The following is a 21,048-nucleotide window of genomic DNA, read 5'->3' as shown; positions in this document are numbered from 1 at the left end:
CCTGAACAACAGTCAGAAGAGAGGGAATGGCACTGAAGTTAAGCCTTAGAAAAGCTATTTAGGCTGTCATTCAAGTCCCAGCCCTTCTACAGACTTTCATGTGATGGACTGCAGCCATCTGACCTCTGTGTGTTTCATTCTTAGTCTTCAGGATATCACAGAATGACAGTCATTTAGGTTGGAAGGCACAAACTCTTGAGGAGTTTGTTTTCCATTGGCTTTAAACTTTTCTCTGAAAAAAGTATAAATTTTTCATGGTAGGAGCTGTTTTCCATTATGGGGATGTGCACTGAAGGTCCTTAGGGACCTTCATGTTGATGGGTGCTTACTGTAACTCAAGAATAGGGAAAAGCAGAATGAAAGATAAATAGAAAAAAAGGAGATTAAAGGCAAAGAAATTAAGTCAAAATCAAGGATTCATTCAAAAAATCAAGGTATTTGGCCTTATGTTTTGCTAAAAATCTGTACTAGTTGTTTTTTTCCCCAGATGGTTTTGCCAATACTTCAGGTAGTAAGTAAAAACCCATGCAGGTGTAGCAATGTACAACAGCGGTCTAGGAAAGGCAGTGCAGAGTATTTTAATATGACCCACTCTAGTTTATGAAATAACTGGTCAAATCTGTGAGTGCTTAGTTAACCTATGCCTGCTTGCCTTAGGTTACTTAGCCTATTTCCACTTCTGACTTGAGTGGAAATTTCACTTGAATAAAGATACAAATTCAACAGAGAACTTTGAAAATTGTTCAGATCCAAGCCACAGTGCTGTTAGTGGGCTCTCTTAAATACTTTTCTAAAGAGTATTTTCTTCATGAGGACAGGAGCCTATGTTAAACTGTGGAATATAATGCATAAAAGTAATAAGATTAACTAAATGGGAAGAGGAGCTCAACAGCAGAGGTTTTGTTGTTAATAATCAGAGCTCTCAGCTCTTCCCTAATAGTTTTTCACAGACAGTTATTCTCCTTTGCACTCAACAGGCCAAATTAATTCCTCGTGTATCTCCAGAAGTCAGTCAACAGGGGATTAAGGTCTCTCCAGTTTGTCTGTGGTCTACGTTTATTTTGTACTAGTCCAGCTCATCAGCACTCTCCCCTCTCTGTCTAATTTTATACTTTGTGATATCACCAGATCCTACGTTATGGAGCACAGACCACGTACGCCAGTGGCTGGAATGGGCGGTGAAGGAGTACGGTCTCCCAGACGTGGACATCTTGTTGTTCCAGAACATCGATGGGAAGGAGCTGTGTAAAATGACCAAAGATGACTTCCAGAGACTCACCCCAAGCTATAATGCAGATATCCTCCTGTCACACCTACACTACCTCAGAGAGAGTAAGCTAGTTTTCTGTAATAATGGTAGTGGCTACAATCAAGCTGTGGTTGATACCAGTCTTAGATTTAATGGTGTGTATACACTCAGCTGGGTTTTCAGATGTCCATTGCAGATGTTGCTGTTCCTAAGAACATAGTACGGAACTTGATCCAAAGCCTTTTGAGTTTGATGGAGAGATTCCCTTTAGTTTCAGTTGGCTTTCGCTCATGTTCATTGAAGAAAAGAGGCAATATTTCTATGTGTCCATCTCAGAGAAAAATCAAATTGAAACCCAGCATATTCATCAGCATACTGTAGGAAGAAAATCATGTGGGATTCAGTGCTAATGTTTTTTCTGGTCACGTACTCATTTCTTTCCATTTTAATGATGAGAATGCTAAAGGAGAGTGCAAACATTGATTCATAAAGTGAATTCCAGGCATGATTCTAAGGACTGACAACAGTGTCCTCTACTCTGAATAGGATCAGGAAGATTTCACTGAATTGAATAAAAGTTCTGTAAATTCATGGAAAAAAGGAACAGTCCCTGAAGTCCAAATGCAAATTACTTGTAGTGCATGGCTAGCATTTCAAGGGGAAAGAAGGGACTAGTGAATTCCTGGCTTGAGGGCTTTCAAGTAAGCTTGAGGAAATTTTGCAGGTTTACCTCAGTTTAAAGAAGTTAAAGTGAACATGGTTTTTAAAGAAAAAACAACAAGCATTGCAACACCAGTGCGGTGCAGTCTTCTCCACACGCACACTGTCAATAATCAGTCAGAAATATTATGCATTCATAATGCTGAATAAATTAATGCCCTAGTTTAAGTTGTAGCACACACGCCTCCCTCCAAACTGCAGACTGAAACTGACTGTTGGTAGACTCGCATTCAAACAATCCTGTCAGGGGAAAGTATGGTTTAAAAAGATAATTCAGAATTTTTTTTCATTTTGGTGTTGCTTTTTGTTTTGTTTTGTAGCTCCTCTTCCACATTTGACTTCAGATGATGTTGATAAGGCCTTACAAAACTCTCCACGGTTAATGCATGCTAGAAACACAGGTAATGCTGGCACTGCTCCCATTGCTATAGGTCATCTTCTAAAAGCATAGGATTCCTTTTTATGGGTTGTTTGCTAAAAATGGAAATGGTAAATAAGAAGGGAGACAAGAGTATCCTCTCCTTGCTCTGTGTGTGAGTTTTATGCACAGGCACACAGAAAAAAGGTGAGATCACGCAGGGCCAGATGGTGCAAAAATGGTCTTACTGATAGTTTCTTGTGTACTACAAGATAGGGGGTCCCGGACACATGATAAACTGCAGGCTTGGGGCCTTTGTCTCTGATGACTTTTTTTCTCATTCTGTCTCATTGTACTGTCAGGTCTATTCCACAGATCCCTAGAAGGTTGGTGGAGCTCAAAGTGCTTCAGTGCTTGTCTAAGTGCTGTGGGCTCTGGTGAATGGGGACTGTCTCCCCTCCCATGCAGTATATATCGTATAATTCAGTAAAATTGCTATTTAGGCAGATAGCTCATCTCATTTGTCAGATATCTGGGACTTGGGCTGGAAACTCCACTAAGTTTGATGTTTTAATCTCCACTAAATCTGATCTGAATGTAAAATGATTTTTGTTAATATTCACCCTTCTGTTAATTTGGCCCAGAAAAGTACTGAGTGTAGGTAGGAGAATGATACAGTACATGCCTCAAAAGCATCTGTCTTTCAGGATTAAAATATTTATGAAAAATAATTCAGAATAAATTATATCTTTCCCTAGCAGTTGTGCAACAGAGGATGGCATGGAATTGTACATATAGTATGGTATGCATACTGATTAAAGATGTTTGGAATATTGCATGATCATGCCTGAGGGTATTAGTTACCTACAGTGACCAGAAATAACAATTCTTTATGAGAAATGAAAAAGATAATACAAAGGATGATGCAAAAGAAAAAAAAAAAACACCTTGGATTGCGATGCCTCTTTCATATTTCATTTAGTTTTTCACTGTGGTAAATAGCAGTGAGTTTCCTCACAAAATTGACTAGATTAGAAGATCTCTTCCTGAGATTAGATGTTTGCCACTTGACATAAAGTCCTACTGTGGGCTGTAAGCCTGCTGCAACCCTCACCAAAAGCAACAAAAATTTTTCCATTGACTTTGATGGTGTTTGGAATAAGCCTTAAGACCTTTTTAAAAATAGATGTACTAGATGGTCTTTTCCATCTCTGGCTTTCCAGATTCTAATTTGCCAAGAAGTTTCCACATACAGTTATCCAAGTGTAGTTCAGCAGTTCTATGTGTTATCTTTTTCTATATGCGTGCACTGACAATGATATTTTGAAATTAATTTCACCAAAATGAGATCATCTGCATTTCTGTCATTGGGAGTGTGAATAATATCATGCTGATCATCATCATAAGGAAAAATAGTTGTTCTGTTGGTGTAAGAACTTTGGAGTGAGATTTTCAAAGGATCCCACAAGAGTTAGAAACACGTTCTTCTTGAAGTCAGCAGTAACTGCACAAATCCTATGACCCTATTCATGTTCCTAGATGTGGTCATTAGAAGTCTGTTGATGTAGTTAGATAAATTTCAATGCCTGAAATAAGTGAGATACCATTTTCTATATCAAGCTCAATATTTTTAATTTTTTCACTCTGTGAAGAGAATGAGATTTCTGAGGGTCTGACCCAAAGCTGACCAAAGTCTGTGAGAAGAATGCCACAGACACCAGTAGGCTTTGGCCCAGGCCTATGGTCTCTTGTTGAAAATATGAATCTGTTTGGGAAGTGCATACACTAATGAAGAGAAAGCAAAGAAATTTTATTTCAGAAGATATGCAACCACCTGCCCAGTTGGAGGTTATTGTGGTGAAGGTAGAGGGGAATTTCTGAACTTGACTGTCTCCTCCCTTAACATGGATTTTGCACAGACTTTTATCCAGTAATTTCAATAGATTTACATGGTGCAAAGGCTATTGGAATTAACTTTTATATATAATAGTCCTAAGATAGAAATTAGTTATTCATAGTCTTCACTCAGACACACTATGAGAGGGAAAATATCAGTGGCCTTAGGGACTGTGAAAATGAAGCTTTAGGTGTTATGTCTTCTTCTTTCTCTTTAGGAGGTGCCACTTTTATTTTTCCAAATACATCAGTTTATCCAGAAGCAACACAAAGAATTACAACCAGGCCAGGTATGAACAATAACCACCTTTTGTATGCTGTGATCTTAATAATTTCTTCTCTTGAAGTACCTCATCTTTTCCTCCAACTCTCTTTTTCTAAATATTAGACTATATTTTGAATACACACACGTATTATGTACATATATTTTATATATATGTGTGTGTATATATCGTTGTGTCAAATGAGATAATTAAACAGAGCAGTTTAATAAGTCTGTTTCTTTCACATATCTCTGTCTTTTAAGCGATGCTATCTTCTGTTTAAAACACCAGAGAATCAGAAGACCTGAGCTTTATTCACTGGTTCTGTTGCACTGTCCCAGTGCAGTCACTTTTCAATGTGCTTCAGCTCTCTGTCTGAAAATGAGGCAAGAACACCCTCTTTTGAACTGCTATTTGAAGTATATTGGGCAAAAGTACTCTAAAAATGTGGGGTACATGTTTCTCCTTCAATCTACTTTTTATTTATGTTTGAGGCAAACAAATCCCACAGCACAGAGACTGAATAAGTAAAATCAAAACCTAGGAAATCTCTTCCTGTTCAAAAGTTTGAAGCCCCTGAAAGTATCAGGGGTATACTGGTTTGTGAAAGGCTAAAGGAAATAATTAAAGAAGATGAGGACATTGCTATGAAGCTAAATATTTTCTATCACCCTTCACTGCTAAAGATGCTGGAAAAATGCCTAATCTGGACGTTTCCTTTTCCAGTAATAAGTGCAAAATACTGTGAGACATCAAGAGGAGTTGCAGCAAAATAGTAAATTTAAAGGAAATCCATTACTGAGCCAGAGGCATATATCCAAGTGTTCTGAAGGGACATACACTTGAATTGACCGAGCTCTTGTGAAAAGATACATTCTCTCATTAAAAACAGAGGGGGATTTGGATAACAAATATTTTATCTATCTTTCATCAGTGGTCTAGGGTATAGTCCAGGATCGTACATACAAGTAGATGTTTTATGTAAACTTGTATACATATATATATATATATGCATGTCTGTAGATTTGTTAATTGATAATTAAAAAAGATACACAGGGAAACAGCTACCAGGCCATTGCATGATTAAATCCACCCGCTCAGTTTCTAGGAAAACAAACTCTTCTGCTAGATTTATTTTTCTATAATAGTGAATAAAAAGTAAACCACTGATCCAGTGCATACATTTGGCATTTGGCTTTCATAAGGCATTTACCAAAATGCTGCACAACTACCTACAATAAAAGTTAAATCAGCATATCATAAGAAACAGATCAAGAACTGGCTAATTAACCTGTTACCAAGACTAAATAATGGACTTCTTAAGTCATGGGTGCTTTAGCATTCTCTACCATGATAGTGATTTAGTTATTAATAAATAGTGGATAGTTGTTAATAATTGGAAAATGGCCACAATAAAATTTGGTATAAAACTTACAGAAGGCATATGATTTTGTCATTACTTAAAACCACAGATTCCTCTAAAAGATTCCTGTACAGGTGCCCAGAAGCCTTATTAGAGAGAAACAAACTGGCTGTATGTTAACAGCTGAAAATACAAGTTGATAAATTCAGTATAAGACACAAGTTATTATATATCTTATTGATTTGAAATTAACCCTCTTCACTTGTGAAACAAGAACTTAATGTAGGCATCTTTATTTATGGCACAATGAAAGCCACTGCTCTAGTTGATGGCCAAAGTGAAAAAAAAAGTAAACTGAAGAAACACAGTGGCGGATCACATGGGAACTCTGACTGCCATTAAATAAATCAGCAGTGTGGCCTTGTACAGAAAGCTGTGTGTACAGAAAGCTGTGTCATCCCTTATCAAAAAGGCTATTTGCAGAATTAGAAGGCACTTAGAGCAAGCCATGGGAATACGGAAAATCTTTTGAGCATGTTGAAAGATATAAAAGTTTCAAATTGTTCAACTCAGGGTCTAGGGATGAGGAAACATGATAAAATTATCAAAATTAAGCATGTCACAGAGTACCTGCTTAGTCTCAGTACTAGAAGAAAGGATATTGAAAAAAAAGTTAGACACTTTCATGAAACATTAAAGCAAACTGTGGCCCTTGTGTCACAGGTTATAGTAGCACCCAGGAGCTTTGAATGGCACGGAGGAACGTGGACATGAATATGGATGAGAAGGCAAAGCATACCTGTATAAACAATTACCAACTATGCAATGTAAAACTGGATGCCCAAAACTCTCAGTAGTTTCCAACCAAAATGAACATGTAACTTAAGACCAGAGGGACCCAGATGTCCTGCAGGAAATAACCATGCCAATTGAGAGGATTTCAGGCAAAGGCTAGAATGAGTCTGCTGTGGAAGAATACTGTTTTATGGGTATGTTTCCACTGGACTTGAACAAAAACTGTTATTTTTTGTCCATGAGAAATTCTGTGATTTCAGTATTTGTTTCATCCTGACTTGTGATGGAAAAATAAAATACTAGTTTTCTCTAAAGATTCTAAAGATTCTAAAAAAACCCCGTGTCAGACATGGCGAACTCCTACATTTCAGCATTTTTTTCTAAATCACATTTACAGTGACACTTGCTTACAAAACAAAATGCTTCATGTCAACATCTTCCTGTGTTTACACAATTACTTGTGGGAGTTGTAGTTTGGGTATAGAGTGTCTGTATTCTATGTAAACCAGTGTATCCTAACTAAACATTTTCTACAATGAACTATCACGTGGTTTTGAAAGTATTATTTTATTTTATCTTTTACAATTGAAAGTTGACAAACATCTTTAAAGTCAGAATTTTCATTCAGAAAGAAAAATGTTTTTTTTCAGAAATTAATTTTTCTCTCAATAAAACTATTTTGTTGGCTTATTCTGTGACTTTCCTTTTAGTTAAATGTCACATTTCAACTAGACTGCAAAGAAGTTTTTTCATAACAAAGCACCCTTCATGTGAGAGCAATAGCAGACCCTAGGGACGATCACTTGATAACATGAAAAAGGTCAAAAATGCAGGGGAGAATAAATAATGTTAAATGGGAATTAGCCAAATCCTGGGGTGCAGTTCTGGAGAAAGTAATCAAGCATTGCCATTGTTAAGGCACTACAATAGAAAATAGGAAATGAGCAGGGCTTGTAATGAACTGCAATGACAAAGACGTATTTCTTCAGTCACCTTTAAAACAGAACATGAGGTTTCAGCAAGCTGAAAGTAATACAATAAAGATATCAGGAGCTCAGAAAGACCTAATATGGGTTTGTCTACATGTCTCATCAAACAGAAGCATTCCCATCAAAGATCTGTCCAAGATAAGGACATGTTGTACTACTATCCCATGAATAAGAACAGATCTGCTTATCTAGGATAGCAACATGTTTATCAAGGCACAATACTGAACTAAGAATGAAGTTGGTATTTTGTGCTATTTCAAGAAAGGCTCATAACTGGATTTCTCTTTTAATGGAGAGGGCGTTGTCCGAAAACCATCTTATGATGTATTGAGTTAAAAGGCAAAACATTTTTTCACAGTACTAAATTTGTAGCAGATCTATTCAAGGCTGCAAGTGCCACTGAGTACAAGCACACAGCATCATATAGCCCTCAGTGTACAGGTGTCTAATAATTTGGAGACCCATGAGGAGAGGGGAGGAGGAGAGGAGAGGAAGAGGAAGAGGAAGAGGAAGAGGAAGAGGAAGAGGAAGAGGAAGAGGAAGAGGGAGAGGGAGAGGAAGAGGGAGAGGGAGAGGGAGAGGGAGAGGGAGAGGGAGAGGGAGAGGGAGAGGGAGAGGGAGAGGGAGAGGGAGAGGAGATTGTGGGAGGACTTGCACAGCCAAAGGACAAGAACATACCTTCTATGTGATCTTTCTCCCCTGTTTGTAGTCTTTCTGGAATGAAAGAAATGAGGGGAAAGTAGGTCCCTTATGTCACCAGAATCTCCCTTGCAAGTCTGCCATGGAGATAGAACACTGGCCAGTCAAGACAGGACTGGACAAGACACATGCAAGCAGCCCACAGCTGAGCTCTGTCCCTCTCTGTACAGACAGAACTTGCAACCCCCTGGAAACATGACCAGAGTCCCTCTGAATTTTTTTGCCAGGTGATAAAGCCCTCAGGCGATGAGGTGTCTCTAACTACAAGAGTTAATAGCAGTGCTGATCTCAACCTGGTCAGGGCATCTGCATATTACAGTGATTCACCTTCACAACAGTGTTCTGCTCAGAGATGAGCACTTGTACAATTCACGTTATTTTCTCCAAGTCTCTGAAGGACAAGACTGTGGAATAGTTCTCAAGAAATCAGGGATAAAAGATCACAAGTTATTCAAATGCAATGTAAAGATAAATTGCATATCTCAGTAAAAGCAGAAGTGTAGGATTCCAGGAGACGACACTCCTTGTAGTGCCAGTCAGCTCCTCACGCTAAACAGACTAAATAAATTGAATTTCACATTACACTTTATTTCCATTCAATATTTCTGCTCATAGTGCTTGGAAATGAGCAGAGATACATCTGTTTTGCACAGAGTCAGTCTGTGACTGTTTCTTTACTTCCTTATTGGTTTCATTTCCAAACATCATTTCTAAAATAAAGCACAAGCACTGTTAAGAATCAAATCATCCACACCAACTTAGTTTGACCACGTGGGTACTGCTACCTTCCTGAGATCCTGGGCAAGCTACATAAATCTCTGATTTTGACAGCAATGTCTTAAAGCCAGTCATACAAAAGCACAGGCAATGGCAAAAGATTTCAAAAGGTAAACTAAACATTTGAATTTACTACATATACTTCTTGAAGAAAGTTTTTATGTTGTAGTTTCTTCATTTTTATATGCTAAAACATTTAAATGAAGTACAGAATCACAGAATCATCTAGGTTGGAAAAGACCTTGAAGATCACCTAGTCCAACCATTAACCTAACACTGACAGTTCTCAACTAGAGAAGCAGAAGTAATAAGTAAATGAAAGAAAATACAAACAAAAATTCAGATACGTAAAGTTAAGGAGCTTGTCCCAAGAAGTAGAAAGGAATATTTAAATAGATGAATCGGGAAAAAAGCTATCCACTTCTTGGAAGAAATATATGTATACATAGATATGTTTGACATTTTTAAGCATGCTCACTGTTTTCACATGTTATGTCTCTAAAGATCTGTGAGGATACTGGAGTGTGGATGGGAGAGTGAAGGAAAAGCAATTATTAATAATTTGAAATGACTAGTAGAAGAGAAACAAGTGAGATTGGTAAAGTGCAGCAATCCATTATCCCAGAAGGTTGAATTCTAAACAATGAGAGTGAAAACAGAGGGTGCAACTGAGGAAGAGAGCATTTACAAGCATGATAAATAATATCACAGGGAGATCATAATAAAGTGCATGATAGCAATGAGCTAGTGCAAATGCGAACATACAGCAGTGGTTTAGAGGAATCTCCAACAAAGAAAAACAAGACTTTTTTGTCTCACATATCTCTGCCTATGACCAGGTGGCAGAAAACGGAACTCTCAAACTCAACCTATAAGATTTGATTAATCTCAAGGGATGACAGCAACAGACTAGCAAAGAATGACACATTAAATCAACTAAAGTCTATCTTCTTAAAAGAAAATTCTGTTACATGTGGAGATTGGGAGGGGATGGTATACAGTTTATGCTTAATCTGAGCTCTGACCTCTTGGGGGACTTCTTCTGCAAGACTCTAACATAAATTGTCTGTGATGTGCAGTGTGTGTGTCCTGGGCTGAGGAAGGGGACCAAAGGGAGTATTCTGAGTCTTGGGAAATTATAGACTCTATAGAGTGTTTGTACCAGCTATTTCAGTGCAGTTCAGACATGTAACAAGAATAGGCACCTCTAAAGAGCAATGCAGGGGGCGGTGTGGTACTGTTGTTTTTAGAGACAATAAAGGTTTTAACAAGGAGTATTCTTCCTATTTCAGTAATTTTTCCAGTCCAATGAGTCCCCTAGAAATGTGCCCCTTATGGACATAAACACTTTCTGCCATATCTGCATGAATCAGTGTATTTTTCCTTCACAGATTTGCCTTATGAACAAGCCAGGAGATCAGCATGGACAAGTCACACCCACCCCAGTCCTCAGTCAAAAGGTAAAAGCATCTGCATATGTCTAGCCTGTTGGCCTAATGCACATCTGGTGCAACCTGGATAGACTCTGAAGTGAACTGACAGGCGCTACCTCAGTTCTGGAGGATTTTTACCTGTGCCTTGGCTAGAAAGCCTGTTAGCTGTGTATAGACAATACTGGGTGGAGTCATTGGGACAGCCACATCCTTTCTTGAACTCAGAGCTTCATCAAAGTCCAGGACTGTATAGTCTTATACAACTAAATCCCATTGTGACCATCCTTGAATGGTGAGCAGCAGAAGTCCTAGGCCTCCTGGGATCTATCACAGTTTTGGTGACCAACTTCCAAACTGGAAAAATAAGTACGTGTTTTTTTCCGTTTTCAGCTACTCAGCCATCGTCATCAACAGTTCCCAAAACAGAAGACCAGCGTCCTCAGTTAGGTGGGTGTCACTTTGTTTAAATTACGCTTGGGTGTGACGGGGTTTTTGAATATGATGAGAACGACAGCTCTCACCTACCAACCAGAAGCAAATTGCAACATCTGATTCAGACCACTAATGAGATCTGCAGCTGGTGACCACTAAATCTCCAGATGTGTATGAGTTGGCTCTACAGCTGGATCTGAGATGAAAGCTCCCATGGCCATTGAAAATTGCTTTTAGTAATGTTTAATGGCAGTGATGACCTTGCAGAGTGAAAGTTAAACAAAGTACCTGTGTACAGTTTAGGTACAAAGGCGGAAGGTAAGGATGTCAAAAGACCATATACTCCACAGTAGTTGAAATGCTAGCAGTCAGAAAATGTGCATGAGCAAAGAAATTAAAATGGATTACAGCATACAGAAACCTATTTGAATTGGGCTCCTGAAATTCAACAGGAAAATTAGAAGGGTTCTCAGTCTATTGGGAAACTGAGGAGAAAGTAGATGTTTATGAGTTTGTAGACTAGTGGTTTTGCAAAATAGGTGCGTTTTGTGTTTTCAAAGCAAGTAATCCAAGGGTTGGACCTAATCCCTTATTGTGAATTTGACTGTGTTTTGGACAGGTAGCTAGAAAGCACTACAGAGATTCTGAGTCAGTTACAACTTTTGTTAACAGCAAAAGGGTAGAAGTAGGAAATAAAAGGGATTTGGAGGATATTCTTAGCTCAGAAGACTCTGAGCCTGTTTTTATCACATGAATTTCAAATCATTATTCTGGTTTTTGTTATAGCTAAATAAGACAGTGCACATGACTACATCTCATTAAATCATACGCATGCTGCCTGGGAAGTATTATACTGCTTTTTGCCCAAATAGCGTTTTATCTAATCTGGCCTTCCAACCATGAGAAACTTTCAAGAAATATACTGATGATTTATGTATGTCCTTAGGACCATTTAATGGCTGTGTGTGAACTGCACAGATTATTTAAATGTATAAGGAATGTAACCTGATTATCTTCTTGGCTGTAAAGCTGGCGGCTGTTTGAGAGCAGCTGCCCGGAGACAAGGCAGTCCAATGACAGGGTCGTTCAGTGAGGGGCTCCAGGCTGTGCTTGCAGCCCATTGCTTTGGCTTTTGCACTTCTGTCACAGCCTTCCCTTTTCCTGTTGTACTTCAGCGCACAACAAAATAAGTTTTCATTTCCAGAGGGAAGCCCTTGAGGAAAACATTGAGCTGCTACTGGCATTGTGTGGCTGACACAGGCTCTTCTGAAAACCCTAGTTGCAAGGTTGATACAGGGGATCCCTCACTCGACTCCAGTGACAAAGAAGAATCGACCCAGCCACAATGCCTGGGTTCAGCCATGCACTCTCAGCCCTCTTCTGGAGGCTCTTTTGGCCCAGAAAGAGTTAGTAGTGATGTGGGGAAAACAAATGTGGCCTCACAAGAAGAGAGGCCAATGTCCTTTGTGGAGGGTCTCTCACCCCATTCCCTCTCTGTGCCTGTGGGCCCTGGCACACAGCAAGGGTTGATAGTACCGAAGGGTGCCTGCGTATATGTACTTTATTTAAGTAGGAATCAGAATACTTCTGGGCCAAACTTAGAGTTTGTCTGAGTATATGCCTGTGCACACTAATACAGTACAAAAGGCAAATGTGTGTCCTGGCAATTGTTCACCTGCACACCCAATTTTAAGGGAAAACGTGCAAATATTGCAATGCATGGAAAGGAACCACTTTCCTCAGTGTTGGACCTGCTATCCCATCAGGCAGTATACACTGGCCCTTACAAGGTTAAAAAATAATGCCTAAAATATTTGGCATCACTGTTATGTGATTTTAAATCTTTCTTTCACAATTTTGTAGATCCATATCAGATTCTTGGACCAACCAGCAGCCGACTTGCAAATCCAGGTGAGAAGGGATTTTGCTGATTTAGGAGGATTTCTCTTCACTGCTAGTGTCCCCTCTTCAGCTTTAAGGCCAGACCTGGAAGGTGATGTGACCAATTTTACCACTCTTCAGTATGACAGTGGGAGCTGATGGTATCGAATGATGGTATCGAATGTGTTGCAGGATTAGGTTTCTAAATTACAGAAGGGTGGGACTGAGGTCACAAATTAAGACACATGAACTCATGTATCTTAATGTAGGTGTCTGTGTATGAGCTACGTGTCTTATTTCCCATGATATTCCATGGAGCCATAGTTAATATAGCTCTCTAGAGAGAGCTATTCAAATCATCCTAGAGTAGAAGATTACATTCAGTCAGTCAAATACCTCATTAGGTATTTATTAATACCTCATTAGAGGTATTTGAACTCCTGATATCAGTAGGAGTTCACTTCAGTTGCCTAAACACAGGGATTTTGTTAAGTGCTGTAAGATAACCCTTCCAGCCCCCAGGTAACCCCCCAGAAGGGCATGAGTCTCTTACCGATCTGTGTCATATGTGTCCCACATTCTGTTAATCCACAATATAATGCTATACTAGCCTTGAAAAATACAAAATTTTGCAATGACTAACCCAAACTAGCAAAAATATTTAGGGAAAACACAGAAAAGACTCATCTATTTGCAAAGAATAATTGGGTTAAACACTTCAAAAGTGTTCTCCCACTTTAAGAAGAAGGGAATGGGGTGCATTGTGGACAGGGGCTTGTAGCATATTTTAGCTAAAGACGAGGAACTCTCTTGGTGAGTTAGTAACACTGATTGTGAACTGTGCAGATTTCACTGTTGCTGCTCTGAGTCCACAGGACACACTGTGGCTGTACACTACCATAATCAACATCATAATCTGCCACAATGGACTGACATTGTACGTGCCACTTCCTATTTCCCTTGCTTTAACAGCCACAGGGCACAGTGTTCCTTGTACCGCATTGCAGGTCTCTTCAACCCCCAGTAACAATGTTTCTTCTAACAACAAAATTGCCAAAATACCGATTGAATTCCTTTCACTTTATCCCAAGTGACATCAAGCACCGTTCTAGATTAGCATGGCATAGGAAAGCAATTAAGTAAGTATTGAGAGTAGGATTTTCCAAATGGCCTAAGGCGGTGGGTTTCCAGGTGACACTGATCTTAACTGGAAGTGGGGTTCTACCTCCCTTTGATTTGTTCATAAACCCCAGCTTTTGCAATTTCATCAAGCATCCATTTGGTAGACTTCATTACTGCAGAAGACACTAACATGGTCTGGATTGGGATACTCTTTTAACATTCGGATATGGAATTCCTACACACCATCATTCCTGTGCTTTAACATGTTTTGTGTGTTTATAAATTGGTAGAATTACTCTCTCATTAAAAGGAAATTGACAGCAACCATTTATTTTCATAGGACTATATATTACATTTGGAAGGCAAGTGTTTATGTTAGAACATATGTTGGATTGCTTATTCAAAAATTTGTGTTTTGTCCAGTGCTGAACTGTTTATTGATTTTCAAAGGCTAATCCTCTTGTTATGTTTCGTGTATTAAAACTTGCATGCCTTGCTCATACCATGGATTCTTTTGTTTGTTTGTTTACTTAATGCATGTTAATGGAACAGAAGAAATTCATTAAGGACAGTTTGGATAAATATCATTTAAATGAATATGGGTTTCAGTTGCACTGAAGTATAAACTGCTAATGGATTTCAGATGCTACTCTAGCTTGATACTACAATTCGCTACTATACACTTTCTAAAGAAAAGCTGTTTATTATACCCACATATCTGGTTTGGAAAAAAAGAAAAAAACCCAACAACCAATTCCTGGTCAGAGATGCACTTAGAAGTTAGCACATACAAGCTGGTTGGCAAATTCTGCTGACATTGAGCTTGTGAAACAGATTGCCTTGCAAGCTGCTTCAGCTGTATTTTACCTTATTTCAGTGCTGCTTTATTAAGAAATGCTAAGCTTTTAACATGAATATCAGTGGCAAGGCCCTCTGAAGTCTACTTTCAATTGCCTAAAATGGTAAAATTTTGTTCCTATACCTCCAGTCAACAAACTTCTGCAAAGTTGACAACAGACTAATTGTTTTCTTTTTAAGATGAAATTGGCAGAGGACTGAGAAAAAGCCAACAACAGCATTTTGAGTCTTGAGTTCAATAATCATTTAAACTCGTTTGACACAGAACGATGACAAGAATGTATTTTATGGACCTTTTCACTGTTCTTGCAAATGTTTTGCCCTATGGTTGTATGCAGTGCAACAGCAAGCTAATAAGTTTCCGTTCTGCATTTCCCCAAATGCTGCAAATGGATGATATGGTTTGGCATGACCCCAGCTTTCTCTAAACTTCTCCATTTTGTGTAGGCTTATTCCATAGCAGAGAACATTTAGTTGCAACATAATGCTGTGAGAACAAGCAAAATGTTACGCAAGTGAAAGCTGTTTGTCCTGAACTTTAGAGATTAGTTTCCTAAATGAGTGCTGTATTATTTCCCCATCAATTGTCTACACTGAATGACATTAGGTAACTATTAAATCTCCATGTAATGGCATTCTGCCACTCAGATGAGGGAAAACATGACACATTACCATTATCTCTGCTCTTTAGGATTTCATGAGACAGGGCTGGGAGGAAGGGGACTAGTTAAGAGTAAGAAGTAGGAACCAACATTGCAACATTTCCTAATAGGGTCCTATGTGAGAGCCTGGAAGAATTGATGTCTTAACATTATTAGTCACCAGTCCTGACATTTCTATTTCGTTTCCCCCCGCAGGGAGTGGGCAGATACAGCTATGGCAGTTCCTGCTGGAGCTCCTCTCGGACAGCTCCAACTCCAACTGCATCACCTGGGAGGGCACCGATGGGGAGTTCAAGATGACCGACCCTGACGAAGTGGCTCGGCGCTGGGGGGAGCGGAAAAGCAAGCCTAACATGAACTATGACAAACTCAGCCGTGCGCTTCGCTACTACTATGATAAAAATATTATGACTAAGGTTCATGGTAAGCGCTACGCCTACAAATTTGATTTCCACGGCATCGCTCAGGCTCTCCAGCCTCACCCCCCAGAGTCGTCCATGTACAAATACCCATCAGACCTCCCCTACATGAGCTCCTATCATGCGCACCCTCAGAAGATGAACTTTGTAGCTCCCCACCCCCCTGCTTTGCCTGTAACATCGTCCAGCTTTTTTGCTGCCCCTAATCCATACTGGAATTCACCAACTGGAGGTATCTACCCCAATACCAGGCTGCCAGCTGCTCATATGCCTTCTCATCTTGGCACCTACTACTAAGTGGGGGAAAAAAAGAAACACCAGAAAAAGCAAAGACATTTCTTGCTGGGATGCAGTCCCTGATGAATTGCAATGAACTCTATTGGAGTACACAAATTAAAAGTGCCTAAAGAGACAAGTGAAGGTTTGGCTGGGAAAAAAACACATTAAAAAATAGATGTCAAAAAGACTCTTTGTAGTAGGGATTTAAAGGAGATTTTCAAGAAGTATTAAGATACTAAAATGTAATGTATATGGGCATCGACTCTGTGGACCAAACAACAATAGACTATTGTGGGTAAAAGCATGAAATGATAAGGAAAACCTACAAAAGCTAGTGGTCTTAAAAAGTTGATAAGCTTATGTGTAAAGTTTGATATCTTGCTAGTGCAAAACTGGGACTATACTACAGCAATATAAGGATAAGTCTATAGTGACCTAACATACAATATACGAATCATTACAAAAGAGAGGGGAAAAGGGAAAAAAAAAAAAGGAAAAAACCTACCTGTATTTAAAAAATAGAAACATATCAGCAAAAAAGACTGGTTTAGTGTGGAAGCTGATTTGGAATATAACAGCATTGGTTTAGTTTAAATCAAATGTGTTCCATTCATCAGAGTGTTATCAGCTACTCAAACTGTGAAGACAACCCAAACTTTAAGATTTCTTGACAGTATTACAGGAACCCTGAGCCAAACATTGGAAATGAGAATGTGCTGAAGGGCAAGTGTATGATTGTAGATCAGAGGCCTGCACCTGACAGAGGAAGCAGAAAGGAGAAAGAGGAGGATAAAGGTGGTGAGAATGGGAGAAAAGAAACTTCTTTACCAGTAGAGACTGAAAAGACTGAAAACTTAGTCGCATTGGGACTATGAAGAAACACTTGTTTGGACTTGTGAAACATATTGCTCAGTATCATACCATTCCCAGTATTACAGGAAGCACAGACTTGATTTTATAGTAATAAAAAAAAAGTGGGAAAAGCGGAAGAATTCAGAAATCAGAATATGCATCTCTCAAAAAAAAAGTAAAACTGGAATTGTGTTTGATATTTAAAAGTTACCAATTAGAACCTCATCATTATTAAGGGAGTTTGTTTTCTATTGGTTAAAGCAAGAGACAACCCCTGACTGCCAAAATCAGAAATCATCTAAGTATTTTTGTTAGGCGGGCGCCAGTTTTTCTTTATCGAGTCGCGAACGCTGTGCGTTTGTCAGAATGAAGTATACAAGTCAATGTTATTTTTTCCTTTTTATATAATTATTATATAACTTATGCATTTATACACTACGAGTTGATCTCGGCCAACCAAAGACACAAAAAAGGGACAATCAAAAATATTGTGGCCTTGAATTTTAACTCTGTATGCTTAATGTTTACATTATGAACATATTAGTACTTAGAATGCAGAATGTATGTAATAAAATAAGCTTGGCCTAGCATGGCAATTCAGATTGACACTGTAGTTTGCATTTGCATTTGCGTTTTTAGTGCCTGACATGCCTATCAGATCTTCTACTCACCATGTTAAAATATTCTAGCCCTTTTGTTTTAAAATTTTGTTTGGTGAAATCTGGCAATCATGAAAATGTAGGACCAAATAGCAATGCTTAGCCTAAGTTCAAAGTGAACAGGTGCTGTGTATCTTCTTTTCCAGACAGTTCTGCTAAAATATTTGCAGCCCTTCTTTAACCAGGGCCTTGCCGTTCCTGTCCTGATCTTCTTTTGCCCAGAGATTGCAACCATGCCCAATTCCTTGGCAATTTCATGGCCAAAATGAAGGCTAAATGAGGCCTCTAAGGAAGAATACTGATATCCAGAAATTATCTTTTGTTGCTATCAGATTATGCGGCACAATCTCAGCCTGAGATGTATTTTCATACTGAATCATATGTTGAATTACCATGCCCCCTTGTTTTTAATACATACTGTATCATTATTAGTAAATAAAGTGGATAATGAATAACTTCCATTATTCCTCACTTTAGAATGGAATGTATAGTAACTTGTTAATTTGTCATTGCAGTCCATCCTGGCTGTTTACAAAGGGCAGAATGTTTTCTTTCTGTTCTAGATTTAGAGGCTTCCCACTCTGTATCCTGGGCCCCAAAACTACATCTGGTGCCTAATGGCATGCCTCCACTTTTTTGTAACACCAGCTGAAGAACTGGTCTGGAAAATTAGCACTGACATTTATGAGTGCCTCTCCACAGCAGGCAGTGTTTACTGCAGAGACCCCAGACAGCTCAGACCTCCAACTGCATCCCTCTTTTTCGCTGTTCTTTTGTCTCTTTTTCAGACAAAATGGGTGTGGTTTCAGGTTTTATGGCAAATGTTCTGCATATGCGTTTTGTGGAGCATTAATCAGTGCTGTGCAATGGGAGCCTACTTGCCAGACTCCTGTGTTATGGGTGTCTTGGTGGCAGTTTATAAGCACAGGATTATATTACTAATGTTCGAGACCTGAGCAGTGGCATCATAAGCCTTGTGATCATTTGGGAAATAAGCACTGTAAGTCTGTATCTCTTAAAAAATAAAAACTCACAGTAAGGTTAGAAAAACTGGACTCATGGAAAAGGTTAGTCACTATTTTAGAAAGTTATGGCAGGCACATCTACATGCTGACTATAAGAATAAGAGTTTGCCTTTCAGTGGAAATACATCTACAGTTGCTTGTATCTACTTCATGTGTACTTCCAACTAAAAAAAAAGGTAAGTGGATTGTTGAACCACCTTTAATTAAACACTTAAAAATCCAGATAAAACAACAGTCTTTGTTTAGATTGGCAAGGGCATGCCTGGAGGCCTCCAAAGCATCTCCAGTGCTCACCGAGCTGCCTGCAGGATTTCCAGATTGTGTTGCCTAGTTGCTATCATGTGCAATGGGAACAACATCCTGACATTAAAAAAAAGGTTCCAAATCCTGGGACAGGGATGGAGTCACAGCAGATGGCGTGATGGGAGACTCCTCACGATGAAGAGCAAAATCCTACAGTAGGCCATGGGTATCTGACTGGCAAACCAATCCAGGACACCCATCTTAGAGCTACACCTTTCCCCAGGACCAGCTAACAGCTTTCCAGGAGCCTTGGAAAACCTGGACTTTGCAACCCTGAAGATGAAGAGGAGAGTGAAGGATGGAGAGACCCTATTTCTGCTGCACTGGGACAGATGGCTCTGCTACTTGCAGGGCCTCCCTACCCCAGGGGCAGCAGCCACCCACAGGGTCTTCCTGCTAGAGAGCAAGAATCAGCCCAGTGTCCCAGGGCACTGGCAGAGGCAAAACGGGCAGTAGACACATGGTAGTGGCTTTGCTGCTCACTGCCTGCTACCCAGTCTGGCCCTGCTACTAGGAGCCAGGAAGACCAACGTGAGGCCAGAGTTTAGGGGCTGGTTCCCAGTTCAGACCATGACCCTCTTTCATGGCAAGGGATGGGAACAGTGCAACCGAAATGCTAGGGGTAGCTGAGCAACCCTGTGTCCATACCACAAGAGACATTCATGTGAGGCTCAGCCAGACCCCAAGACCTCAGGTGAGAGTGTCACCTGTTTGCCATTTAAACACCTGGATGCATGGACAACATGGCCCTGATGAGTTCATATTTGTACAGGTTGGTCATGTTGATAACATTGGCCCTTTGTTTAAATTAGGACATCTTTTAAAGTCAATTATCAGTCAAGTCTCATTCCTTATTACAGCACTCTGAGGACTCCTCTGAAAGTAGTAGCTTTTTTTTCCCTGAAATTTAGAGATGTATATGTGTGCTTATCTTTCACCAAGAAATACATGTCTGTCTGAGAACCTGCGCTGTAACATGGAAAGTGATGGTGAGAAAAGGTTTAAAAGTAAAACTACAAAGCTTAAATTTCATGGTTCTTAATCAAGATATTTCTCCTGATATTAAACTGGTTTTAGTGAGTACATTAAAAATGCCTTTGAAGGATGTATTTACAACACTTGTATTGTGAGTCTTAAGAGAAGATCGACAGAAGTTAGGACAGCACCAGCTATACTGAAGTCCTTCATTCCCCACTGTTTCCACATTCAAAAGTGTCATAGTGATTTAGACTTTCTTCTGCAAACTCCTCTTGCTTAGACTGTTTCTTACACCAGCTAAGATATAATTTTAAAATAAATTTTTAATTGCATATTCATTAAAAAAAGATAAATCACTCTAGCTTATATTATATGCTTGATGATCCCATGATTTTTTTCTGTGCAATCTTCCCAAGCTTTGATCACATCTGGGAATGGCTCTGAGAATAGTCTCTTCTTACCTAAATCGCTGGTAAGTCAGAATGACACCTCATCTGTCTAAAGGATTCAGTTAACTCATGCCTGCATTTTTACTGCCTCGTGAAGTGATCCTGATACAACGTAAGTGCTTAGGTCCCTATCTGGTGAATGGAGGGACCCTTTGGATATCCTCACAGCAGATTCTGCCTGCCTTTGGAACCTATTTTAAGGAGATTAGACGCTACCATGGAGGCTCACAGTGGACTGTGGCTAGTCCTTGGGCTTAGCTGAAACCCTACTGAGCATCAGCAAGATAAACCCTTTCATGAGTGACAGGTAACGCAGTTACATGGCAACAACACCTGATGGAAAAAGCAGAGCTCCTTTGTACTTTGTTGGTGAAGACATTTCTTCTTTTTTACCTTCACCAGAGTTGTCACATCCCTCACTGTGCTGGGTTGTTCAGAGAGCCCTTCCTCATGAGAGCTCAGCTAAGAGCTCACAGCCCTTGGGGTTCAGAGGAGGCCACCCTCAAGCACTTGGCATTACAGTGAGGGAAGCAAGTGTTAAGGAGTCCATGAAGCCCCCCCCTTGGTTAATTAGCACTATGCCACTC

General features: G+C 39.5%; 1 protein-coding gene across 4 annotated transcripts in view; it reads left to right on the top strand.

Annotated features, from left to right (window-relative positions):
* Nucleotides 1-17,655, top strand: part of ERG (ETS transcription factor ERG) — a 108,429-nt gene extending 90,774 nt beyond the window's left edge. For 3 of the 4 annotated variants that reach the window (XM_074858349.1, XM_074858350.1, XM_074858352.1), the window contains exons 4-10: nucleotides 1,129-1,332; nucleotides 2,290-2,370; nucleotides 4,442-4,513; nucleotides 10,501-10,569; nucleotides 10,933-10,989; nucleotides 12,838-12,885; nucleotides 15,693-17,655. In XM_074858349.1, coding sequence (XP_074714450.1) covers nucleotides 1,129-1,332; nucleotides 2,290-2,370; nucleotides 4,442-4,513; nucleotides 10,501-10,569; nucleotides 10,933-10,989; nucleotides 12,838-12,885; nucleotides 15,693-16,213 — 1,052 coding nt within the window. In that variant the 3' untranslated portion in view covers nucleotides 16,214-17,655. The remainder of the gene's footprint in view (nucleotides 1-1,128; nucleotides 1,333-2,289; nucleotides 2,371-4,441; nucleotides 4,514-10,500; nucleotides 10,570-10,932; nucleotides 10,990-12,837; nucleotides 12,886-15,692) is intronic. The other variant, XM_074858351.1, reaches the window with a different exon arrangement.
* Nucleotides 17,656-21,048: the final 3,393 nt, after the last annotated feature.

The sequence above is a fragment of the Strix uralensis genome, chromosome 2, assembly GCF_047716275.1.
Source record: "Strix uralensis isolate ZFMK-TIS-50842 chromosome 2, bStrUra1, whole genome shotgun sequence".
In the NCBI taxonomy this organism is placed as follows: Eukaryota; Metazoa; Chordata; class Aves; order Strigiformes; family Strigidae; genus Strix; species Strix uralensis.
Note: the sequence above shows the minus strand (reverse complement) of the source record. Positions and strands in the feature narration are given on the sequence as shown.